Below are 26936 nucleotides of genomic sequence, written 5' to 3'. Positions count from 1 at the left end.
CACACACACACACACACACACACACACACACACACACACACACACACACACACACACCACACACACACCACACACACACACACACACACACACACACACACACTCCTGATAATCTAATATTATACCCAGACACCAAAGACTCTGCTTGTCTCAATGACTTTGCGGCCCCATCCATTTTAGTACATAAGTGTGCACCTAAACTCATGCACATGCACATGTACTTGTGCACATACACACAGATCCACACTTCACATCCATTCTCTGCAAAGCCAAATAATGGTGCATCACTGCAATTTCACACAAATAAATTGTGTTTTTTTTTGTTTTTTTTTATATATATTTCGCCGCCCCCATCAGTGCAGCAACGGAGGATGAAATGATAATAAATGGGCACCATTAGAGGAATTACTGGCCATTAAAGGAAACGAAGAGCCACAGTACGCCACACCTGTCAGCCTGGCCAAATTGAAACAAATTACCCCCACCTCCATTGCTTATTATGCAACTAATGAGGGTAATTTATTAATCATTATAATCCTAATTCATTTATTTGATCATCAGCGGCTTCCCATTTCCATGACTTACATTACATAATTTCCTGTTTGTAAACACGAGAATCGTCAAGGTCAACTGGACATTGTAGTTAAGGAAGCAGGGACGAGTGCTTTCTAAGAAAATGTACTGCGCTGTTAAATTGTGTATTTGTCGATTGTGTATCAGGTTTCCTGGCTTTCAAAGCAGGTGATTGTTATTAGTTCCATCCTGATTACATAATACTCTACGGCAAACTATCATGATTGGTCAATTACATACCAAATCACAGCAAAAGCATGGATAATCTTCTGTTTTTCCATTTTGCCTATCCCTAATTTGGTATCCAGGATATTTTACATTTTCTTTTGTACCTGTTTAACAACAGTGTTTTTTAGGTACTACATTTTGTGGACATAACTACTGAAACTAATAACAATAAAAGGCACGGTAGATATATTTCTGCTACATTTACCAGAATAAGTTACGCTTTATGTTGTATTCTTTATGTCTGTTTCTCATGTTATGTTAAAGCCTAATCAGAGCCCCCTTCTGCATCTTGTGTTTGATTTAGCCTTAAGACTATATTTATTCTCTCAAGGTCATTCTCTATGACTAATTTGACTCTCAAACTCAGCCTCAGTCAATCACTTTAGGCCTGATTAGCGGAATCTACTCTCTCCACTCACTCTGCCGTCATCTGGGCCACCAGGTCAAAAGAAGCAAATCCGGCGTTGACGAAGTTGTCACGGTAGCGGTTCATCTTGATGGCGTCCAGCCAGTCCCCCACAGTGGTGAAAGTGGTATAGTCTGGCACACAGCGGTCAAGCAAGGGCTGGGATACCCTACTTAGGAAGGGATGGGGGGGAGGAGGGAGAAAGAGAAACAGAGAGAGAGGGTTAAGGTCGTCACTCTACTGCCAATACCGGCCAACCTCACCCCCAAATGCGCCCGCCGAGCGCCACCTCTCCATTTCTCCACCTCTCCTCCTCTTTTCTCCCCTCTCCTCTCCTTCACATGTCAGGAGTTGTGTGCATGGGGGTGGGTAGGGGAGTCACTTTTATGACTGTGGAGAAACTGGCTGGAGGCTTGGGTGGCGGATGCTGGTGAGGCAAGGTGGTGCGTGTTCATAGAGCAGATTTCAAATCTGCACTTCAATGATGACTAAACAAGGAACTGAAATGTACAACGAACCAGATCAAATGTATCTTTAGAAACTATAATAATATGCTTTAATTACAGGTTGCATATGCCCAAGTGAGTATTTTTGTCGAGAATGCATTTAATGTACGTGGCAGCATCAGTGATGTAAGAATGTGGAATGTGTCATTCCTATTGACATAAATGGATAGCTCTCTTCCTGTTTGTTGATTTCTGTTCTTCTTGTTTCAACTGTCAGTGTATTGCATGACGACTGAAGAAACAGAAAAAACCTTCCACTTGAAACCCAATCTGAGTGGCTGTACTGAGTTACTCTCAAACAACACACACAAATGTGGTTTGAATTTGATGTGGGAATATTTGTTTTCTCCTGGTCAACTTAAAACAGATGTAATGTCCCCTTATGAACATGTGCATAACAAGCAGGTTATATGCTTTATGCTTTGTAGTTCATTGTCTCAGGGTGTGTTTGAATATATATGCAGAACGTCATCTAAGGTCTTCCAGACAAATAGGATCCATGCCACACCAATGACAAAAATACTTCATGACAAAGGAGAAATATATCAGAGGAATGTAAACACAGATGTTGTTCACATGTGTGTGGAGTTGAATGGCATGACTCATGTACCTGGAGACACTCTCAATACTGGGTATTGTAGAATGCGTTTGACTCTGCGTCTATGTGTATATCGAAGTCTATAGCCGTTCAATCTTTTTTATTTTGTTATGGATTCATCAAAATAGTTTTTGATTGTGTTTTGCATGTTCGTGAACACCTGTTGATAGACCAAAAGAGCCTTTAGAAGGAAAAACCAAACCCCCTAGCTGATCAATGCTGTAGATAGAGAGGCCACCTTGGGAGTTTTAATAAAACTGCGCTACAACTTGGAGAGAAGTGGAGCGAATGAACAAGAGAGGAGGTCGAGCTGGAGGGGGAAACAGGGAGGTGCGGGGAGCTGAAGGAGGAGAAACAGATGAAGAGAAGGCAAAGAGAAAGAGCACCACTGTCTCCCCTCCTCTCTGCTCTGTTGATCCCTGTCATCCTTTTTGATGGCATTAGATTCATTAACAATTAAAAGAGGAATGGAGAGTGAAAGAGGGAGAAAAGAAAAAAGGCATGGAGGGGGAGTTAATAACAGTAATACAGAGGCTCCATTGAGTGGTGTAGATGGAGTGATTTTTAATAAGGCCTTTGCTGCAGAGCCCAAGGCCTCGGGCCATCGTTAAGGCAAGGCTCTGGCTTCTCTTAATGGAGTATTGTTAGTCCTCAGTCTCTAAAGTTGGCTTCAAAAGGATCCAAACCATAGCTGGCCACATGTGAGCCACAAGCAGAAGCACAGCAGGAACACTTTGTAATAGTGTATGCTAGTTAGCGAGACAGTAACAACCCAAACGCAAGGTCAATGGTTGGGACTGTCAAGGTTTCTCCAAAGGGTTAGCTTTTTTAGACTGTTTTGTATCTTTAGGACGTTTTGAGATGTCTGCATTTACGACAACTACTATATTCCAGAATAATAAACAGGAATGACTCGTGAAACTGGTGCTGGAAGCCTTACATCACAAAATCCCAGTGGCTTATTCCACACCTGCCATATTCAGTCATGTCAAGTACATATTACACAACAAAACAGATGACTTTTATCCCAGACAGTGTTAGCTAACCTCCAGCCACCCTTCAATGGCGACCAGGACGGCGCTATCACCTCTCACTCCTCCCTTGTTAGGTTTGTCGGCAGGAGGCCACCTCTCCGCTGGCCCGTTTAAAATCTCGTTAGTGGCTAATTAAAAGACGCTCCCATCTCTTTTTTACATCTCCTTAATCGAGCTAATTAACCGCAAGCTTAATCTTCTAAGAACGTCGCTCCAGTGGCCAACCGAGACCCTGGTTTCCCCCATGAGCCTAAACCAGGATTGTCTGCGGCCCTCCCTCAAGACAGAAAGACCCTGATGCAGGGACAGAAAGGTAGGTCATCCCCCTTCTTATCGCTTCGACTCTGCCACCTTCTATCTTTCTAATTCTTTCCAAGAACAGGTTGCAGAGGAAGGTAGTGCAGCTAAATGTGGATGTGACATCATTGATTTAGTTCCCAGTTGGTGGAGGAGTCGCTCTAAGGGCTGCATTGAGCCATGGTAATTTGGATTTGCATAAGGGCCCTGGCTGCATTTGTGAGAACTACAGAGTTGTTTGCAAAGAAATCTGCCCTTTATAGAAGTTAAGAGATTGTAAAAGCTGAGTCAGAGAGACTCGCCGACACCGTATCAGCTTGGTAAAGGAATATTTGCACAGCGGAAATCCTTTTAGTGGTTTCTCTGGCTCAGGTGCAGATAAAATGGCTTGGCCTGGACTCTCACGGCTTAAAAGTCAAGTGACTTAATTAAATAAACGAATGACCTATTACGCAGTCCAGCAGGTCTGCTTAACATATGACATAAGAAAACCATAGAATATTTTTAGAAAAGCAATCAGAACTAATATCCATTATGCAATGATCATAATGAGACATTATTGCCTATTATGAACATCTACAATCCACCCTAATACAACTCAAAATGGACCTCCAGAGAAAAAATCTTCAGGGTTGAGTCTATTTCAATAATCACCAGCTTCATGGAGCTACACAACATACGACCTTTGACTTAAAGCTTTGATTTACTTGGCTTACATACTGATTTTGAACTTTAAGTGACCAACTTGATTTTTAGGGACCTTACCCAGTGGATTGTGCGCTGTTGGTGACCACTTTGAGGCTGGCAGCATTGCGGATAAGTTTATCCAGCGTGGCTACAATCTGGGTGAATTTGGGTCGCAGGTTCCTCTCTTTCACCCAGCAGTCCAACATGAGCTGGTGCAGTGCTGTGGGGCAGTCCATGGGTGGGGGCAGTCGATAGTCCTGCTCCACGGCATTTATCACCTGAGAAAGAATGACAGAAATACCACAATCAGTTCTAATCTCCAAGTGTGGTGTAGAGAGAGGATGGAACACAAGAAGAGAGATGAGTCGATACATATAGCAAGTAAGGGTGGACAGAAGAGGATAAATGAGGGAAATAATGGGAGAGTCAGAGATAAACAGGAAAAATCCTTAAGGAAATGCATAGATATAAGGGCCAGAGAAAAATCAGCTTGCATGGTAGTTGTGGGTGGGAGTTAGGACAGTAATGGCAGAAGTGGTTAGAACATGTCTACACTTATCTTTTATTGAAAAATGCTACTGTTTAATGCAGAATATTTAAATAGGGTGGCTTTTTCTCATAAAATATGAATATATATATATATATATATATATATAGTTCACATTAAGTATGCATATTTCACATTATGGAAAAGAAAAAAGAAATATGAGCTTACATCTTGATTGCTCATGTCCCAGTAGGGCCGCTCGCCATATGACATCACTTCCCACATGACAATGCCATAGCTCCACACATCACTGGCGGAGGTGAACTTCCTGTAAGCAATCGCCTCGGGAGCCGTCCAGCGAATGGGGATTTTTCCTCCCTGTGGATATGCGAATGAGTATGTGAGCATGAAATACTGGAGGGATGGAACACAAACACAGAATCACACACATACAAGAGGGAGAGAGAGGGTGAGAAAAACACAGTCTAAGGGAAATGTTGATGCACAACACATGGGTGCATGCTGTAGAACCCAAACATCATGTACACACAAGGTTAGTAAGACAGTTACAGGAAATGATATGTACAAACACATGAAGCTAGAATATTTAATGTGCTACAAGCTGATGTATTAAACATTGATATATCACCATCATAGAACCCTTTCATATAACTACCAGACAAACTAAAATTGGTGGGCTGATTGGTATTTCATGCCAGCACTGTCTCTCAAAGTAAGATACACACTTCCAATTAACACTGTTGCTGTCTGTCACCAAGATGTTTTAACATATCTGGATTGCTTTCGTCGAGTTGAACTTGAGAAAGATACACCTTATTCTGTTTTTAAGTCAGGAGACCTAAAACTCACAAAGCCAAATGTTATACAGGCCAACGGAGTTTGCCTTTCTTTATTCCAGGGCTCATAATATAATGATATAATATGACTATTATACTCGATCTCAAAGGACCCAATCCTATGTGCCCTAGCCTGCTTTTCCAATGTTGTATGTTATGCGACAATAGGAGCAAATCAGTCTTATATATCATTATAGTCATTTATCGGCTCAGGATTTTTACAGGAAATCTGATATAGCTTCAGTGTACATCAATGTGTACATCATTCTGTCTTTTGGAGGTACTTTTGTTATTCCACAATGGAAGAAAATGGGTGATAAACATTCATTTAGCTGCAATATGTATTTTTTGACCTGATCCTGCCAGCGGAAGTGAAACATCTTCTTTCTACCCACAATGGTATTAAACTAAATTAAATGTAATTAAATTAAATCTATTTTTCTGAATGTACTCATACTTGATTACGCTGTGAGTTAGTGAAAGGGGCCATCAATTAACATAATGGTGATGTATTGATGTTAAACTTTACATGTAGCACCTTTAAACATGTATTTACATGAAAATAGACATTAACATGAAAACAGATACACAAACACACTCATACTCTGACTCACCAGGGAGCTGGTGTAGGTGGGGTCTGTAGCGTCATCCTCAAGGAAACGAGATAGGCCGAAGTCAGACACTTTACAGACCAGATTACTGTTGACCAAGATGTTACGGGCAGCCAGGTCTCTGTGCACGTAGTTCATATCCGACAGGTACTTCATGCCTGCTGCGATACCACGCAACATGCCAACCAGCTGGATCACGGTGAACTGGCCGTCATTGAGCTGGCAAAGGAACAGAGAAAGTGATAAGGATGGATTGGATTGAAGATCAAGGTTGCATATTCAAAGTAATATATGCTTGTCTCCTTTTTAGCTTTTTTTCTTACCTTTCTTTATTTTTTAAGTATCTCTTACAGTACTTTTTTAGCATGTTTCCTATTACTTGCATCTTTCGTCACCTAATACATCACACTGTAACGTCTTCCTCTTTTCTACCTATCTATTGTCTGTTCCTTTCTTTCTCCTTTCACTGGCAGACAATGTATGATTTGACTTTAAGGCAGTGATTCATTGGAGACTGAGCTTTTTGTAAATGTCACCAATCGCCTGAATGCAGAATTTGTCAGATAACCATTGAGCGCTCTGCAGCAGAGCTTAAGAAGACCTTTTATGGCTCCGTAGAAAGTGAGATAATTAAAAGCAAGATCAATCAGATTTGAATGGGCTTAGTTGCCGGATAGTGTTGCATTATTGATAAAATCATGGATACATGCTTTTATTAGAGCTATTCCTATGTGTATTGTGTTTGTGGATGCTGTTTTTTCTCACCCTTAGGAAAGAGTCCAGTGCTCCATTCTCCATGAACTCCGTCACAATCATCACGGGCCGACTCTTGGTGACCACACCTTCCAGACGGATGATATTGGGGTGGTCAAACTGCCCCATGATGGAAGCTTCAGACAGGAAGTCCCGCCTCTGACGATCAGTGTAGCCCACTTTGAGAGTCTTGATGGCTACGATGATCTCTCGACGCCCAGGCAGCTTGAGGCGACCACGACACACTTCTCCAAACTCTCCTGCGAGATCCCACGTGAGCCAGTCATTGAAAAACAGCAAAAGAGGAATAGGAGAGAGAGAAAGAGGGAGGGGAGAGAGGTATGACGGAAGAGTGGAGGAGAGTGGGGGAAAAGAGGGGAGAGGGGACAGTTAACTGGTTAGAACCAAGGAATCAGGGAAGGGTAGCAGGAGGGGGTGGGACAGGGGGAACTGCAAGAGAAGCCAGGACTCTCGGCCAGTGTCAAGGGGTGGTGGTGATGGCAGTGCAAACATGACTTTGTGCTGTTAAGCTACGGATTAAAATAAACAGCATGGCGAATGTAAGGTATGAGGATGAAAGTAGAGTTGAAAAAATGTATGTTGAAATTAAATTTAAATTAAAATTAAAAAATGGTTAAAGAAGGGTGACAGGGTGTGAGGAACTGAAAGAGACAGAAGAGGGAGGGCAAGGATCGGGGGAGGGGGGTGCTAAGCTTCAGAGTGGTTGGAGAAGCGGGAGCAGGAGGAGGAGATAGGAGGAGAAAGAAGCTTTGGGGTTCTCGGGCCAGAGGACGCTTTACGTTTAGAGTCTGCACCAAGCGTGTGCAAGAAAGCAAGAGAAATTAGGCGATGAGTGATGTGTGTGAACAACAGTGAGGGGAAGTCAGAGGAGAGAGGGCAGGGGATGGAGGATTGGATGGATTGAGGAAGGGGGAGAGGAGAGGAGGGGGACAGGGAAGACAGGGGTTGAGGGGTTTGTCACTTAAAGGCAAATGCTTGGAAGCGACGGGTTCAAGTAGTAGCCCCAGGAGTAGAAGAGCTGTCGTAGCAGTAGTAGCAGTAGTAATGGTAGTAGCAGAAGCAGTAGTAGGGATTCCCATCTCTGCCATCACAACGTCCTCCATTTTGGCTCAGATACAATGCTAAGAAAACTCAACCTCAATTGGCACATTCCTGCAGCTTTTGAGCAGAGATATTACTATCCAAAAATATTTAATACATTTAATATTGTACTATCTACAACATCACGAGGGAGGGTTGCTAAAAGGAGGGGACACAATCACATATTGCCAGCAAAAGGGTTTAAGGATTGTGATCCAATCGAAGCACTCTTTAATAAAGAGGTTCCTTAAGACACTTAAAGGTGGGTGGGGGTCAGAGATGACCAATCCTGGACAAGAAACATTTTAATATATAATACCCCATGCAGACCAGATCAATATATCATGGGGAATGCACAAGATAAATATTAGCCATGCTCCTTGTTGACAAGAATTGCTTTCAACAACCAGCACATTCCCCATAATACTACACATAAAACAATTTCATGGAAGATAGCCATAACCCATTTAAAAAGCCTGTAGGGTCTGATCCTCCACATTGTCTTTCACTAACAACTGTATGTCAATAACCAAGTGGGTTTTTGTAAAAAGAAAAATATTACACCCCACAGAACTGAAATACAGTCGACTGCTGGTGTTTATGTGCAAATACTAAGAGTTCAATCCTAAAGTGTCTGTATATAAATCTACATACATGGCTTGGACAGGTTTAACATCTCTACTAGCTACATAAATCCTGTCTGTACTTGACTTGCATTGGGCTAAATCTGCAACATTGTTTAGCTTTTCACATATTTAAATTACATTCATTTCCTGACATAGAATCTCTCTCTTTCCAGGATTGGGCTCTGTTTTTAAAAAACACGACTAAAATGATAATCCACCAAACAAACGGTTTTACAGCTACTCTAGCTGCACATGGCATGGTTAACAACATAGGGTGCTAGGTGATTGACGCTAAATTAAAAAGTTCATACTCTAGCTAGTACTACTTTAAACACAGAGTGCTGGAGACATCTGTAATACTGAAAAGGGGTTCCTAACAGGTGGCGAGAGTGGGAGGGGGAGGGAGCAAGGAGAGGGCTAGCGATGAATTGAGTGAAAGTACCGCTTGGTGTGAAGTCCTCTAACGGTATGGCCTGGAGGTGACTAGCAGCCTTCCCCCTGTAGCTCAGGAGCTTTGGTGGGTTACCTGCGCCGATGACCTCCTCGATCTTCACGCAGGAGACGTCGATCTCCTTCGCAAACTCGCGCACAGCCTCGTTGGGGTCCTCATAGGTGAAGGGGTCAATGTAGACTTTCATTCCCGGCGTTACTATAGGGGATTCAGTGGCAAGAACAGGAAAGTGAATCTATGATGTCAAAGGAAACTTTAAAACGATGTAAAGTTCAGAAAACCTATTGTTTCTAACACTTTATTATTGTACTACACGATCAAGCTAATTAGTGTTATGTTGGCTATCCTTTAGTGGTAAAGGATACTGAGTCGTTGCCAAGTAGAAGATGGGGCATTTATACAGTATAGGAAAAATGCTGTTGGTATGTGAATAATGCAAAGAGGAGGGGGCATTTCAGCGAAGAAACTTACTGTACTGCTGCAGTTTCTCTGTGTACTCCGACTCTGAACCATTTCTCTGCTTTCTGTTGAGAAAGATGAACAAACAAACTGAGTCACATTGGCTCCACACAGCAGGGAGCAGATGCCAGAAAGGAACAAAGGAGGGAGGGAAAAACAGATCCCTAATAATGTCTGGAGAGATGCAGCCACAGTACATCACGATGTGGCTTTGGTAAATGTTTTGTCTTTTTGCATTGGAAGCAAGGGATGCACGGTATTGGATCAATGCCTGGTGGTAAAATGATTCATACTTGGGGACTGTAACACGAATCTAAGCAAAAAGATCTTATATCATTGTCTGATGCAGCAAGTACAAGCCATTCGCTCTCGGTACCCCCAAAATGAGCAGCCGTGACAAAAGCAGACTCAAACAGCAAGCTCAGCTGTCTCGCCTTTCTCGCCCTACAGACATCACACTGTACTTTAAATTCAATCTGCCTCTTTTCTCCTCATTGACTCTCTCTCTCTTTCTCTCTCTCTCTCGCAGTCTTGCTTGTTTTTCATCATTTTCAAATGTACCTCTCTTTTTCTCTTTTAGCTATGTCTCTCAGTTTGTGTATCCTCATCATCCTGCACATGTCCCTTATGCACAGTGAGAGGGGAGGGCACAAAGATGATGACAGAGCGAGGGGGCTGGTTTGTTGAAATGACATGTTAATGTGGTTCCTTTGTTGTCTAACCAGTAACCAGGGCAATAATACCCGATGGTGATTTGCATCTTATTTCAAATTCTAATTTGGTTCCGGAATATGCCGAAGCTCTGTGTTTTGTATTATTGCTATTTTTTTCCTCCTTCATCTTCTGTTGCAGTCGGAGCAGTGGCTAAGCCAATACCCTGGGAGAGACACAATGTATTGGTGTGAAAATAGAAGAGAGTGAAGAAGCAAGAGGGAGAGAGAGGTGGGGGAGCAAGGGAGATTATTATTCAGTCTCGCGTGACCGATGCCCACGCTTGTCAGGCACTGCCTGAACTGGCTTGTGGAGGGAACGCTGTGGGCGCTAGTCAGCAGTGGGTGCCAACCTTTCACACATATATACATTCATGCACGGCATTTGCTGCTTGACAAATGAGCGGTATAAGGATAAACAAGTGTGGTTAGACCCAGCTGATGCAATGTCGGACTTGTTGTAAGGTGTGAGCAACAGCTTGCGTCTTCCCAGTCAACTGGGCCCAGCAGACAAGGGTGCTTTGTGGTCAGGCATACACACAGATGATTCTGAGTGCCTGGCCATGACGACAGGCCTATCAGTCCCAACAGCTGCTGCACCATGCTGTGTCCAGTGAGGAAAGTAGCCTTTTGGCCAAAGTTGTTTACTATTCACAGATTCAGAAGGCTAATCTATGTGGTCTCACAGGTGGCACCGCAATCCGCTGAGACTTTTCTGGGGTGGTTTGGAGGACATGCAAACAAAGTTGACATTTGAAGCCATCTCCATTTTTTCTCCACTTGAAGGGAAACTATTATCCCCAAATGTTTCTGTAAGTTCTCGCTGTTTGAACATATTTTGAATCAGCGCAGACGTGCTTTGCCACACTCTGACTTTTTAAAGACTGTTAGATACGTTTTATTCTGACCTGAGGCAAACAATAGCGATGACCACAACTGCAATGATGAAGACCAAGGTGGCGGTGGCGGATCCCACGATGAGTGGCAGCTGCTCCTGCCATGACTTTGGAGGGTCAGCTTTAAGGGTAAAAGTGAAAAAGTGGTTAATTTGAAATATTGTCGGGAGATATACACTACTATAGCTGCAATCATTTGTGTGCTCTATGATAAGTGAATGCCTCTCACATTAGAGTTATATGCTATAACTATAGTGTTTTTCAGGCAGAATGGAGAGCAACCTGGGACTAATACATGTCACATAGAAATACTATAAAATACACTATTCAGCTCTTTTTCTATGTCAGCTTAATGATGAGTATGATGTAGAGCAAGAGTGAGGCTGATACCTTGACTGTTTGCTAGGAAATGGTAGATTTTCTCAATTATTAAGCCAATTTCTCTCTAAGGATTTCAGTCTATTTGCATGAAAACCAGGCATAGTAGCTTTTACCGCCATAAACTCTGAGCCTCGATTATTTTCACAAGATTATTCACGTCACTATTATAGAGGTAATGCTGCTAAGCCAACAAATATTCTAATATATTCTTGGGTAATGAAATAGGTAAAGGAGTAACATACTTTGCAGGTTGGTGCTGAAGTCGGCTGGGCTGCTGTAACGACCGTAACCGGCCACTGTTCGGGCACGGACCTGTACCACATAAGGCGTACCGGTCTTGAGACCTTCAATACGGGCGTTGCTTCTTTGGGCAGTCATGGTATGGGCAATGGCCTCACCTTGATCCTGCAGAGGCAAAGACAAACAGTGATGAGTTCAACACCGAAAAAGCAGCCACATGTGTCCAAATCATCATCACCCCGTCCCTTACACATACATCTAACCATGCAGGCTAGAGGAAAACCAAATAGAGAAAAGAGTAAGATAAAAGGAGAGAGACATATTTTGGCTGGCGTGTTAATCCACTGTGAGGGGGACATGACAAAAAACAGAGCAGATATACATTGAGTGCCTTTGACCTCTCCCAGAGGCAGATTCAGTCACAAATCTCTGGAAAGCCCCTGGAAAATACAGAAACGTTCTAATTCATGGATGAGAGAGGAAGGAGGATAAGAAAAGGGCAGAGCATATTAGAAATAGGGGAAAGAAGTTAGGGGATGGAAAGAGAGAAAATTGAAGGAGGGATAGAGGGATTGAAAGAGGATGATCACACAAGCTAAGATTGTGAATGGTTACTTGCCTCATTGCAACCATGTGTTTATCAGCAAAAGCATTGTTCCCACATTTACAACAACACAAATGAAATTGAAACCATGCAATTCAATGCAATTGGATTGAATTAGAGGCATTGATTTACATAGCTTCTTACCTTCTCATGGTACTTAATCTCATAATCCAGAATGATTCCGTTGGGTTTCTCTGGAGGCAGCCAGGACAGGCTCATGGTGCTCGCTGTGGCCGCCATCAGGTGAACTGTAGGCACTGCAGACGGAGCTACATAGGGTGAAACAAATAATGGGAAATTAGCTACATTTGTCATTTTATACGTTATGTATGTTCAAGTTCTATGCCCTTTGTATGTCCAAAGAAGCCTACATACAAAGTCTTAGACTGTGGGCTTTGTGAAAAGCTTTGGCCAATAGTTAGTATGCAGACCCATTCCCCACTAATGCTCAAATTCTCCCTCCTTAAGTCCTCGGGGAGGGAGAGGGAATGTCTACTTCTGCAGTGACAAGAGAATCAAATGCAAAAGTGATTGACACTCTGGTACATGCAGTTCCCTCTAACATACACCAACTGTAGGCTAGCTTATAGGGGCAAGCACACACATACAGATGTTGAGTTTTATATTTTCATTACTTTCTTGCATGGTAAACTACGCTTGCAATTTTGCATCTTGCAGTTTAGTAGTTTCCCAGCTAATCCTATGCATTATGTACTGTCCTTACATGTACTGTTACCTCACCAATGCTGTATAAACATGATTTGTATTTTATGCATACAAGTAGACTAGTGAATACTCACACAAAGAGTATAACTCACACTTGAACTCCACCCACCTGAGCTTTTTATTCTTTGTTCACATGTGCCTATTAACGGCCAAATGTCTGCCTCCCTGTCTCTCTTTCCAATTTTCTAAGTTCAGGCTTGTTCTGTACCTCTGACTCACTCAATCCCCTCAGTCTATTTCATAGCTTTTGTTGCTTAAATTCAACCTTCATTCTCTATTTGTACAATATTACAATTATCTTCAAAAAAAGTTCCTGAATCTTTACAATACTCACACAATTACACACTTTAAATTACATTGTCTACTTCAGCTATTCACTTTCATATTCCTTTTTGACCACTGCAGACCTCCATCTTCGCTCTGTCTCAGTCTCTCTCCCTTCCTTCGAGGATTTTAATCCCCAGTTTTAAGTTCTTTCATCCTCCCCCTAGCATTTCCTTTCTCCCTCTGCTGCCTGCATATGTGGCCAGACATCTCTCTATTTCTCTCTCTCTCTCTCTCTCTGCTCCCTAAACCTTCCCTCCCCTAGCTTTCCCCCCATGCCATCCACCCAGGCCCACCACGTCTCTCTTTCTCCCCAGAAGACAATGCTTCCGAGGCAGATCCCCTGGTTACTCTAGCCAGGGGATTAGGGGCCCTCCTCCAGGAGGAGACGTTGAAGTAACCATGGAGGTGGCCCCCAGGGCTTATCACCGCCCTAGTATTTATTTTGGTTCTTAAAAGGTGAATGCACATGCAGGGATGGTACTGGGACTACACCACCGGATAATCTGATCACAGTTGATGCTCTCTTGCCCCCTCCTTTTTCCTTCACTACTCTGTTCGCACCCAACTGACCCCAAGCATCTATGAATGGACAGTGGTCCCTGTCAGCCTAGTGCTGAACCTCTTGTGAAACAATAAGGCCCTCGCGTGGGGCCCTGTAGTGCGTTGGGTCCTAGACCCGAGAACAGAAGGCATTCCTAAAGCATCTTTTAGGAGCAGGAACTCAAGGTTAGAGGTGAGGAGGACAAGGCCATGGAGGAAGAGAGAGATGATGGTGGTAGGAGCAAGGGATAATCCTTGGTGTTGTCTAAGCCTGCAGAAATAGCAAATGTAACAGAGCCACTAAACACATCCAAGGCACAACTTAATAGCCTTGGGATAACCTTAGAGACCAACTGACAATATCTCCAGTGTATAGTAAGATCCACAGTAATGAAATGTATTAAGGTAATTTAGTTTAAACTTAACCAACTAAAAGCAATTTCTGAAATGATTCATATTTGTTCACCTACCTACCTCCTTACTTAATTATCAAGCCACATACCTATCTATCCATTTTAATGCAAAGTCATTGACCCTGACATTTACATCGTAGATGATCGCATGCAAAAGCTTATTATTACTACCCTTATTTATTATGTATAAAAATGTGCTGATCTTCTGCATCCAAAAAAACATATCTAAGGAATGATTTTAAATTGGCCCAGTTACTGTGGGCTGGAGGAGCAGTGGGTTGGAAGCCGTGGGCAGCTATAATACTGAGGGTTCAACACTTTGAATACACACTGCCTCGCTATTGCTATTTGCAGCAGTGTTAGTACAGAGCATGCTGTGGGCGTGTGAAAAAGGTTCCTTTCTAAACTCATTCAGAAGAATGTCTTCCTTCTCAATCCCTGTTCAAAGGGAAAATATGTAACACACTCCTACATGCATAGAAGAAATTGATCTGTACTTCTTAAGCGCAGAACAGATTCTCTGACATTCTACTGTATTTCTTTCCAGCCTTTGAAAGTCGGCAATGCCTACAAGTTCAATATTGATCTGACAGGTAAGCCATGAGGCTGCGGCTGCACCTACCAGCCTGATTTGTGGTGATGTTCGCTGAAGAGAAGTGAGGTGAGTATGGGCTCTTGTTGGAAACACCGTTGACTGCCTGAATCTCGAAGCTGTACTGTGTGTGGGCTTGTAGGTTACGGACAGCCACACGGCGCTGGGTGAGGCCCAGGTGGCGTGGTGAGATGTCAACGTTGTCGTCACACCGCGAGCACATTCCCCGCTCAGGCAGGCACTTCTTACAGATGACGTTGTAGAAGATGTCTTCACGGCCACCCAGGTCCCGAGGGTCGCTCCATTCCAGCACGAGTGAGGTCTCGTTCACAATGGATATTACACTACGTGGTGCAGAAGGAATAGCTGCGAATGGGAAGTAAAGCGTGGAAGAGATGAAGAAAATAGTTTTAGTGAATTTAATCTCCATGCACAATAGGTGTTAAGAAATGTTTCTTGGTGACAGTAAAGAGACATACTGACAATAGATTCAAATTGCAAAACACAGTTTACATATTATTATACACAAATACATTCATTATTTCATAGCCGCTATCAGCATAATTCATAACCCAGAATTGTTCCTTGTGCTGTGGTATTAGCACATTTTTTCAAGAATTAACTAGAACATTTTTTGCTTCGACAAAAAAGAGGCTGTTCCAGCATTTTTTCCAAACAACAAAAAATAAGAAGAGGAAAGGAGTTCAAATTTGAATTGCATGCTCATTTCCACTGTGTGTCTGTGAAGTGCTGGGGGGGGGGGGGGGCCTGCGAGAAAAACTATTGGCAGAGCTTTTGCAATTCTTATCCAATTACTGGAGCCTTATCTCTCACTGCACTGTGGGAGAATCAGCCCTCCACCCCAGCAACAGAAAAAAAGGATCTTCTTCTCTCTTTACCAGCAAATGAATGAGCTTTTAACGTGTGCATGTTTGCTCTTAAAGAAGGGACTGCTAGGAATTTTCTTCCACTGTCTGCCTCTAAAGCGATGGCAGCATTGAGAACAGATTGAGAGGCAGGCGGGGGAAGGGTTGGATGATAACGTTTTGGATAACGTTGGGAAAGCAAGCAGACTTGTTTGCCATTCGTGAGGCCTGGTGGGAACATACTCCAGAGGGCTTTTATCAGCCATAGAGGGCACAATTCAAAGAGGGAAGTTTGGGAGAACATTTACCACACAGTCAAGAATTCTGTTGAATAGCAAACAAAACACTTGATTGCTGTCTGACTATTATGAGGTGTAAATCTGTTGCTGTCTGTTTTTTTCAACAAATTGTAATTACAGCATCAGTATGAGTTTAAAAACTGTTGGTATTCAGTCAATTGAAAGCAGTCTGTACTTACTGGTGCAGGGGGACTCGGGAGCATCACTGTCTGAGCGGTAGAACCCAGTTCGACAGGAGCAGACGCTGGAGGCTCCTGAACTGGCACGGCTGTTGGCCGGACAGGGCGAGCAGAAGCCATCGCCCTGCTTGGACTTAAAGGTGCCAGGGCTGCAAGCTGATGGAAAAAATAAAAGATGGAGGAAGAAAGGTGTGAATAAGTAATAGCATACAGCATATAGCAATTTGTATGGGTCATGTTATCCAAATGGGCAGTAAGGCACTGTGAAATAAATGAACAAAATGTTACTCTCACTGATCCTTAGCTTTAGCAAACAACTGTTCACAACAGGTTGTAATGTCTTAACTAAGCGGGATAATTCTGTATTAACACGGTTCCAGTTCACTAGTAAACATTTCTAAAACAGCTTACTTGATGTGTTAAGCATGTGTGTTTATGTATGGACATGCACAGGATTTGTATTTTCCTCTTAACCCCACATGTTTTCTGTTTTCCCTTATGGAACAAAGGTACTTCAACAAATTGTGTTGAAGAAAAGAAAGTGTCAAAGGAGAGGGCTTTTTAAGCAGTATGAAGCTGTCTGCACAAATGCTCACATGATGAGATTGTATACCGAAGTTACACAAACAACCATCAGAACCGAACCCTGGCATGTGCTCTCTATCTGATTTCAGTACTTTATCGAATACATATACAAATGGACACATATCATCATATAGATACATACAACACCTTCTAAGGTAAACATGTCACATCTGTGCAAACGCATGTCTGCTCACGTACACAAACACCATGCTGGACACAAGTCTCTTCAATGTGCTTGGTGTTATGAGGTCTGTCTCTGAGATTATTGCCCTAAAAATACCTAAATAACGTACCTTCAGCATAGTTTTACCTTAAGTAGTTCTTGATTAGTGAAGCCGAGTCATTAGATGTAAAAACCCTGCTGGTCTTTGTTAGTTCAGTATATCTGTTTATGGCCGTTGTTTGGAAGTTTACAGATGATAAGTTGCAGACACTGCAGGCGGTAAACACTGAAGCGGCACTGTGATCCAGAACACTGGCCGACTTCATATCTTTGATAAACTGTCTTGTTAAAAGATAAATGAGTTTGCCGCATTGCTTCATAAAAAGAGACGACAGCAGGTAAGACAGGCAAAGTTTACAGGGTCCAGTTGATTAGCTGACCCACTAGTGCGTTAACTCGTCAATGTCAAGGACACACTGCAATGTTTGTCTCCCTGAATGATAATCATCTCTAAAGCTCCTGCGTTTGTTTTTGCTCCATGTTGAAAACAGCAGGTTTGAGGTCACATCTACAGCCCACCAGTTCCTGCCCTTGCTTTTTCCCTGTTGTTCTTTTTAAGTTCAATATTAGCACAAAACACCCAGTTGACTGCACCGTGTACATTAGCACTGAGTGTATTTGTTCTTCCACCATTAATCAGATTCATCCACACCAATGGCTAACAGGAAGCACCGCTTGATAATTACAAATGACCTTGAGTTTAACCAGGCGGTAGAACTACTTCTTCGATTCGGTGTCAACAACCATGCAAGTTCATCTGAGTTCACACAAAGTCAACTTCAAGCAATTTCTCAACTCTCAAGGGATAAGAGTGTTCATTTTTGAACATGTTGGCCTGACGAAAGATGTTGATGGAGCATTCCCATTTAAATACGCTTTTTTTTAGGGAACGGCTGAAAGTGCTGATCCATCACTTCCAGTGAGTAAAGGGGTCATCCTCTCCCTTTCATCAATGTTCCCCTTAGAGGAACTGCTAAAGAATGAGGAAGAAAGAGAGACAAGGGCTAGAGAAAAAGGGAGGGAGAGGTGGAAGAGGTGGAGGCATAGAAAATGCTAATCCTGCAGGCTCTTTTCCTCCCGTTCCCCACTCCCCTGTGTCTTATCCTAAGCTCTATGTTCATGCAGAACATAGAGCTTAAGGAACTGATTAGAATGTATGCTGAAATTGGAAAGTGTGGAGCATGAAGAGAAAAGTAAAAATATTGAGAGAAATATGCAGTAAACGAGCGGAAAGGCAAAAAAAAAGCCCATCGATAAATATTAATGCAGGCATCCTTACTGTAACTGTGATGGCGTATTAATGAGAGAAATCCTTCAGATTAGGAAAGAACAGAAAAGGAGAGAAAGAGAAAGCAATGGTGGTGGAGCTGTAGGACACACTGCATGTTGAAATGAGGACAGAAACAGGTAAGAAAGGAAGAGTCACACTGAAAGAAATGAGTATGGAGCGTGGACCTGAGGGGAGGTGAAGTGAGAAGAGAAGAAGAGAGGGAGATTTATCCCTTGTGGTTTCCAGTGAGGCTTGATTAGAGAACATTTTATCAGGACCTAGTCGCCAGGGCTTTCACCTTGAGCTGCCAGGAGCAAACAAATTAGATTTTAACCACATACACCATGCTTTAGATTTACTACTCTCTCACCCACATGCACACTCTCCTTCTAAAGGTGAGCACACATATTTAGGGTGTGCCAGAAGCTGCCATTGTAAAGCATCCACCAACTCTTTGGCTAATTAATAGTATGGGCACTGAACTTAAAAGGTCTTCTCAGCCTCACCTCTTACTGCTATGCAAGGAGAAGAATGAGCCCTGTGAACCAAGGCAGACAATCCACATATAAACTGTGCATTCACAGACACCTTGCATTAAACCCTGCGGATCAATAAACCTGCCAGCTCTCCTCTCTCGCTATCTCTCTCTCACTCTCTAACTCTTTCCGCTGTCTCCATTTGACCTACGCACCCTAAGCCATACCCCTCAGCAAACAAACATTTTCACGTATCCCTCCCTCTCTTCCTGCTGTCACCTGCACTCCAAGTTGAAACCATTGCTGTTTAAATTCACCTCGCTTCCAACCTCTGTGAACCCGTCATGTTTTCCAACAGACCTGAAACCATCATAGGCCCTCTCAAAAACAGACAGCCTCCCCTGAATCTCCATTTATTTAGTAACCAGCTGCCAGGCAAAACTAAGGTCAAGTGAACAGCCCCCTGCTAACAGTGTCATCTAGTGTGCAGTATTCTACCTTGTGATCATTGGAGTGATGTGTCCACGAACACAAGACATGTAAATGCTGCAGCTGAACTATTTAGTGATAAAAAGGATCTAACCTGTAGCCAAAACAATACTGTTTTAATCTCTCCGACAATCACTGTGTGAAGCGTCCTTCAGCAAGACTTTGACCCCTTAATACTCACTCATTGTTATTCACTCTGCATAGAACCATCAGATACCATGTGCCTAAAATGCTAATGTAACTTTTCACAGCAGTAATAATGTGATATATTATTGATCGCCATGGGGAGATCCTCCCAACTCCACCACCATCTTCCAGGAGGGGAGAATGTGGAATGAGCTACAAAAAAGTGCAGCTAACATTTTTTGCTTGAATCTTTTGTTTCCTGTTGGAGTATGTGTCTGTAACCACAGTAGATGACCATTACATGTATGTATGATCTGTATGTGTAATGTGTATTTGTAAAGCGCTTTGAGAGTCATTGAAAAAGCGCTATAATAAATATAAGGATTATTATTATTATTATTATAACCTATGGCAAACACTGAATGTAAAATCATGGACTGACCAAAAATACCTGTTGTGAAAACACTCACCTTGACATTGGGTGTCCTTCATGGCTGGTTCAAAACCAGACGAGCAGGTGCAGGCTCCCACAGGAACCATCCACTCTCCGTCTCCATTGCAATAAAGCTTCAATGGCACGGACACCTCCACGGCATTGGGGACACAAGTTCCCGGGGCAATGACCAAGGAGGTTGCCTCAGCCCCAGTTGCTGTCTCTGGGAAAACGGCGAAGTTGGCGATGGTGGTGGAGCACTTTTTGTAAAAGACCCTCACCGAGATGAGCGACATGCAGGCACCAAGGTCCTGGAAGGCCAAGTAGAACCCAGCTTTGGACAATGGCCCGAAACTTCTGACTTTTGTGTTTACCCGCCCAGTTTCAAGCATGGAAAAGCTCTCATCTGGAGCAATAGTGTCCACCTTCACATATGGGTTCTCCATCCAGAAAGGGCTGGTGGCTGTGGCTGAGTCTGAGTCAGACTCATAGTAGAAGTGGTTGAAGGTCTCTTTGCAAGAACCTGGGATGTTAGGAATGCTGTTGCAATCACGCACTGTGAATTTCATCTCCACATATACACGCAGCACATCCTTTCGTGGGATGAAGTCACTGCGTAGCCAGTTATTCTGGTTGAGCTCACGTACATTGCAGACTTGGTAAGTCCGGATGGGGTTCATGGCATCATCATAGCCACTCACCTCTTCCCACTGAAAAGAGAGAAGAAGAGAAACATAAACAGGTCAGAAGATGTAAAAGTGTCATATCTTTGGCATATACACATTGGGGTCAAGAATGTATGTACACATTGCATTACAACTTTAAGATGTACATTCAGTCACGTTGCATGATAGAGGAAGAAAAATGGGCAGAGGTAAGGACTCCGAGAGAAAGAACCAAAGTGTAACCTAGTTTTTAGTTTTTCCTTTTTGGCCATTTTCAATTACTTTCCTTTGCCTTTGTCCCATGCTACGCTTTTCATCTCTGGTTAGTGTAGCGAATAGCCAGGGACAAGGACTGCAAATTCATCTCAATTACAGCAACCTGTCACCTCTTCACCACAGAGCCACCAATGCATGTGTACCTCATATCTGTTTGGAAGGAGCAGCCACATTGCTTCACAACCAATTACGCTTCAATTACAGAGCAATGATCGCAACGTCCTCTAATGAAGACGCCGGTTAACCTTCATGATTTCCGTTTTTTACGCTCCTCTACGTCTTTCAATGCTACTACAGTACCCAGGGGGTGAATTACTCAGGATCAAATGGGATTAAATCTTCTAAACTTTGATTACCAGCTTCATTAAATGAGCACAAGCAAACTAGACTGTAAAAGCTTCGCAGAGAGACTGTAATCTAATGCATTTTTCAATCTCAAATGAGGACACGCGATTAAATCATTTCACTTCAAATAGCGATTCCTCTGTGTATAATATATCTTTGTGCGTGTGTATGCTCAGGGATCTGCTCCCTTTTACTATTAGACAAACAGAGTGCATTTATTTGTTTTACTCAAACCAAGCCCGGCCAGTGTATTTGCATATTACTTTTTTAAATGTGTTTTGCATAAGGCATGAAAATGCATTAAAGCATTTGCAGGACAATGGGTAGGAAAATCTAATTGAACAAAATAAAGATCAACAAAGGTGTAACAGATAGAGGGTAGTTTTATGTAGAAGTATACGTTACTTGACATGGCTACAATATTAAGGTATTAAAGGACATACACATTTATAACACATTCAAAGTTTATTGTTGCACTCTGGGGACCGAAGTTTGCTTTAGAACAATCTACAGTCTCGTAACTGTGGCATGAATGCTCTCATTTGTTCTCCAGTGCCAGTTGTTTGTATCTGCGCTCTGAGTATCTTAATTGAGGTTGCGATATGGATGTGGTGAAGACAAGGCTATTCATCCAAGACCCAGGAGGCCATGAGGGAGATAGGAAGAATGGGCGTAGCTTGGCCGTGGCATTAAAGCAATGGCTGGTGAGAGCGAAGGAGGAAGCGACCAGAGGGAATCAATAATCACCGGCCAGGTCAATGGGAAGGCTAAAAAAATGAAGTGTCAATGGGTATTTAGTTCAGTGTAATAAATCACCCACTGCAAAAGAGCGATCCAGCCAAGTGTTTGTGAGTGTGTGTATGAAGTTAAGTGCATTTATTTAATGTGCTTATGTGAGTCTGTCTGCCTGTGTGTGCACTCGCTCTGTGTGTTTGTTTGAGAGTGTAGGTGGCTGTCTGTTTGTGTATTTGTGTGTTAAGAGAGAGGTCATCCCCCCTGAGACACGCACCAGTGGCCAAACACTCTGAGCGCCTGCTTACCAAGCCTGAATGAATTAAGTAGGTCATGTGAAAAAGGGTCAAGTAACTTGCCATCGATTTCCAACATGATGAATCGTTATGCAAGATTTGCGATCCACTCCATTTTCTCTTTGTCCTTTCCAATCAAAGCATTACATTTTACTTTCAGGTGACGATGAACAACGCTTCTATGACGCACTATCATTGTCCTAGATGGTGCAAAGGCACGCTGCAAAAATATATTTTGCCACTTTTTGGCAAAACTATGAAACTTTCAAACAAACTACAGATATAAATAAAACAGGAGAAGGAGGTTGTGCTGCTGGAGTTTAAGATATGTTAAGAATCCATAGATTAATTCAAGAACATTTACCTTGGTGGCAACTTAGATAAACTAGTATCATTGGCTTAAGGCATTAGCAAAACGCTGTAGCCCCAACAAGCTTTATTGTTTTTTTACTTTTCTTCTTGTTGTTAGTATTAAATAACTCTTGACATTTTTTAATTGTTAGCAAAATGAAAATGTAATGTTGTGTGTAATATTAAAGCTCTTAGAGGCTAATTTCGAAGGACATTTTAGATGTTACAGTGATAACAATAGTTATTATCATTATAAGCTAAGTAACTTGGTATATTGTTATCATTGTACAGTTCTAGAAAACCCTGTGGTTGTCATTACAGGCCTGAGAGAAGCATTGCTATAAAGTGGAATTCCCCTTTCATGACCCATCTGTTTCGAAGGATAAATGATACAGTATTTGGACAAACACACAATACAGATAGACATAGTGAAATTGGAAATCCACACACACCTACACAAAGGCATGCATGATTCACGTATGCTACAGGCTATACAGACAGATGCAGACAGTGAGGCAGTGAAATCCACATACCAAAATGCAGACTCAGAGGTGAAAAACGAAAGAGAATACTTGTAAAAACACTCACATTCATAACATGGTATGTGAAGGCATTGCCTTGCGCATATCAATAATTGAACGTGCTTTTACAGATAACTATTCGGCAATGCCTCTCTGCACCCCATGTATACAAAGAGTGGTGGCATTAACAGTAGTGATTATATGCCATTGGATTCACTGTTCACAGTTCATGTTTCATATGTGTAGCTTTATGTCTGGTGCTTGTTCTGTATGTGTTGTGCAACACTGTGATAAACACAGAGATGCAGTGACTCAGACCTGGCTGGACAGCATCCCTGGGAGAGACTTTTAGACTTTTATTTTAGACATTGATTTTATTTTCTCCTTTATGCTGTCTCCCTCTCTCTACATGGACATGTCTGTGTATTTTATTTAATATCAGTATCACTGCGTACCCTTCCAGGTTTCTCAGTATGTAGCCTTTGAGCAACTGAATTAAAACATTTAAAAATAGGCTCTGACGCTTGTGTTGCGAGACCTCAAAAGCACATAAACACAGACACAATACTTTGTGCATAAAGTCAGAAAGAAAAAGGAGTTTATATGTATTCTTTGAGACGAACATAAAAGGAGGGAATACAGGGTTGAAGGGTGCCTCAGGATCAACCATCATTGGCTGCAAATTCTGCTACAAAAAGAGAACAGGAGAGAAACACATCTCCATTCTTTCTGTTGGTGATTTGGGAAATCTGGGGTGCAAAAGGCTCTACACTGTATTTATATATATTGAAAAGGGGCATCTGTTGCAGGATTACTTGGAAAAGAAATGGGGAGGCGTGTTTTGGTTCTCTGCCATTCTGCACAGGACCGTTGGGAGCATCTCTGCCATATAGTAGCTTAACGATGAAGAGGGGGGCAGAGGGAGGCAAAGGGAGATGGGCGGGATGGTAAGAGGGAAGGACGAAGGGGAAGGAGGGCAGCGAAGGCTTTGAGGGCGTTTCTCCTACTGATTGTTGCAGCTGAGGTGGCTAGTGTGTCTGGCTTCATTAGTGCTTAGTTACTCAGAAGCAAAGGAAGGGGAGAATAAGGAGGGTCGGCGACTTCGAACAGCTGGGGTAGAATGTCCCTGCAAGTGCGTTGTGGTACTAACAAAGTATAAAAAAAAGGGGCCCACCTTTCAAAACACAAGGGCCAAGTCAGAAGGCCACACAAAGGCAAGGGGAGGAGCACTGTGGGTCTTTGAAGTATAGCTGAGAAGGGTCAAGACTCTTTTTGCTCCTCTTTAGGCCATTGTGGAGACCACATAGGAAAGCAAGATGGGGCTGTCACTGGCACTTTGTGTGCGGTAGATTTGGATGCCAGGGTGTGAAGTGGGTCAACGGCCAGACATATTTTATTTTTTAAAGGTTAGTTTATGAGGAAACTGGGATTCCCACATGTTTGAAGTGCACAAGGGCAAGGCGAATGACCATCTGTGACTGGGCGGGTGAGTGAAATTGGATTGCAGTGTACCTTTTCTGCTCACTAAAAAGCGCCTCCTTTTTGAATTTCAAAACATATCCTGTTAAAAGACTTACTGATGAAGAGCACTACACTTCCGAAGAGCATGCAAACACACTATATTCAGAAGCCTTTGTACAAACACTCAACACTGAATAAACCCCTTGGATACAAGTATAGAGTCAAAGTTACTGTCCTCACATAAACAATTATATGAACTTACCCCGGTCTCAGGGTGTGCCGTCCAGGCTAATTCTGTCGTCGCCCACTTCGTATCCATCAGCGTCTCTGTGAACGGAAGCAGAAAGATCACAACCAGGTCAGACAAAGAGGAACAGGGTGACAGAGAAGATCAATAGAACTTTCAATAGTTTTACGACAATGTCATAAAGCTTCTCAAACGAACCGCTGAAGAGATAAGAGGCTTTGACCAAAGCTGCTCTCAGATAACTGGGTGAATAACTGAATGACAGAAAGCGCGGGCTTACAGTGATTTTAGTCCTAATTACACCAAGAAGTACTGTATCTCTGTGTGTGACAAGAAGACCTAAAGACAGTGAGGGAGGTCTTGGTGGGTGATCTGTGAGGTGTGCTGTGACATTTTAGTGTGTCTCCTTGTCTGGCTAATTAGTCTCAATTAGACGTTTGCTTTTATACAGGGGAAGGAAACAACAGCGAGTCTTGCTGAGAAACGGTTCCGCTTCCCACAGGGCACAGTCACACACATACACACTCGATAACACCCACACACATACAGCCAGTACAGGTTGTAAAACTTCACAAGATATATAACCCAACAGAAGGGTTGAATGGAGAGGGGGTGTTATAAAGTTAGGTGTCACAAAAGAGGAGCTCTTAAGCGGAACAAAGGTCAATACACTTCAATTAGATTCCCTTTCTGTCAATACTTGAACACATACACACTTCAAGTAAACCTTACTTTTATGCCTGTCTCTTGGCACAAAGAGAAGCACACACAACGTACACAATACACACAAAATAGTGGACAGTGATCTTTTCAGCAAATTCCTGTTCTTTTTTCAACTTTCCACCATCATGTTTCTACTGGCGAAGCTTTGTGAGAGCAGGGAAGGAACACTATAAATGTTGAGTCTTTTACTACTTGGCGCTCACGGCGCAGTATGCTGCCACCGTTATTATCTCTACCGCTGTGCTGTTGTACAAGATAGTAAAAGATGATGAAACGGCATGGCAAAAAGTTTGAACCTTCCCTGCTCATGGAAGGAAGTGTGAACTGTCTTATTTTTCCCACCTCAGTTGCAGGGGATGAATCTAAAGAAGGCTTTCAGCCTTTGGGCAACCCGATAGCCAAGAGGTTAGGGTGCATAATACATGTGAGCAAATGCATCTCATTCCACTACTCTCTATCCCACCTTCACTGTCTTTCTCCTATCACTATCAATAAAGGCATAAAAAGTATCTCAGCCCACTTTGCTACTCTCTGCCTCTGTCTCCCTCATTCTTCTTTGATTTTTTTCCTCCTGGTAAGCTGACAGGAAAAGGGATTTGGGAGCAAAATAAAAGAATAAACCCTAGGATTTCACCACCCCTTCTCCAAATACCTGCTGCCACCACTGCTGCATTCAGAAGCACCGGCAGTGACAAAACGCAAATACCCTTGAACTCAGAGACCCCTTGTGAATAATGTCGACAAGGCACTACAACTGGGAATTCCCATCGAATTCCACCACCTTATGTTTAGAGTGACATTGTCTCTGACATTTGTATGTAGCTATTACACCATTTAGAAAACATAACTCCAAGGAGAGTTTCTGCCGAAGGGAAATATCTTTCTTCGCAGAAAAAACACATACAATCATATTTCAAATGTAGCATGTCTTGTTGCCCTCAGGCAAAATGGTCTGGTAGCTTCACAGTGAGACAGTTCACGCAGCGAGAACTGTTTCTCTGGGAGTGGCAATGGGAGCCAAAGTGAATATCATGCACTCTCAGGATTTCAGAGTCGAATTAAGCTCACAACCTTTCTCTCAAACAAACGGTTCCCTTTCTCACCTGTCAGTGTCTGATTAGCTTTCTGTGCTGTGTGGCAATGCTCTCTTACAAATCATGAATTCAGTCAGTTTTTCCAATTTCTCTTTGTAACCAAACTCAATGAGCCACATTTGTCTCTTGAGCAAATAGGCGCCTACTAGTGTTTTCATCTCAGAAACAGTGTCAGT

At 42.7% G+C, this 26936-nt stretch overlaps 1 protein-coding gene across 9 annotated transcripts in view; it reads right to left on the bottom strand.

Annotated features, from left to right (window-relative positions):
- LOC117495585 (ephrin type-B receptor 3-like) overlaps positions 1-26936 on the bottom strand; it is a 61603-nt gene that overhangs the window by 5232 nt on the left and 29435 nt on the right. The window contains exons 2-15 of one of the 9 annotated variants that reach the window (XM_034146893.1): positions 24959-25023; positions 20087-20759; positions 16448-16603; positions 15134-15469; positions 12650-12774; positions 11904-12066; positions 11293-11401; positions 9687-9739; positions 9207-9425; positions 7050-7297; positions 6288-6503; positions 5045-5194; positions 4408-4607; positions 1221-1379 (exon numbers count right to left, since the gene is read on the bottom strand). In XM_034146893.1, coding sequence (XP_034002784.1) covers positions 1221-1379; positions 4408-4607; positions 5045-5194; positions 6288-6503; positions 7050-7297; positions 9207-9425; positions 9687-9739; positions 11293-11401; positions 11904-12066; positions 12650-12774; positions 15134-15469; positions 16448-16603; positions 20087-20759; positions 24959-25023 — 2872 coding nt within the window. The remainder of the gene's footprint in view (positions 1-1220; positions 1380-4407; positions 4608-5044; positions 5195-6287; positions 6504-7049; positions 7298-9206; positions 9426-9686; positions 9740-11292; positions 11402-11903; positions 12067-12649; positions 12775-15133; positions 15470-16447; positions 16604-20086; positions 20760-24958; positions 25024-26936) is intronic. The other 8 variants (XM_034146894.1, XM_034146896.1, XM_034146897.1 and 5 more) reach the window with 8 other exon arrangements.

The sequence above is a fragment of the Trematomus bernacchii genome, unplaced genomic scaffold (genome assembly GCF_902827165.1).
Source record: "Trematomus bernacchii unplaced genomic scaffold, fTreBer1.1, whole genome shotgun sequence".
Classification (NCBI taxonomy): domain Eukaryota; kingdom Metazoa; phylum Chordata; class Actinopteri; order Perciformes; family Nototheniidae; genus Trematomus; species Trematomus bernacchii.
Note: the sequence above shows the minus strand (reverse complement) of the source record. Positions and strands in the feature narration are given on the sequence as shown.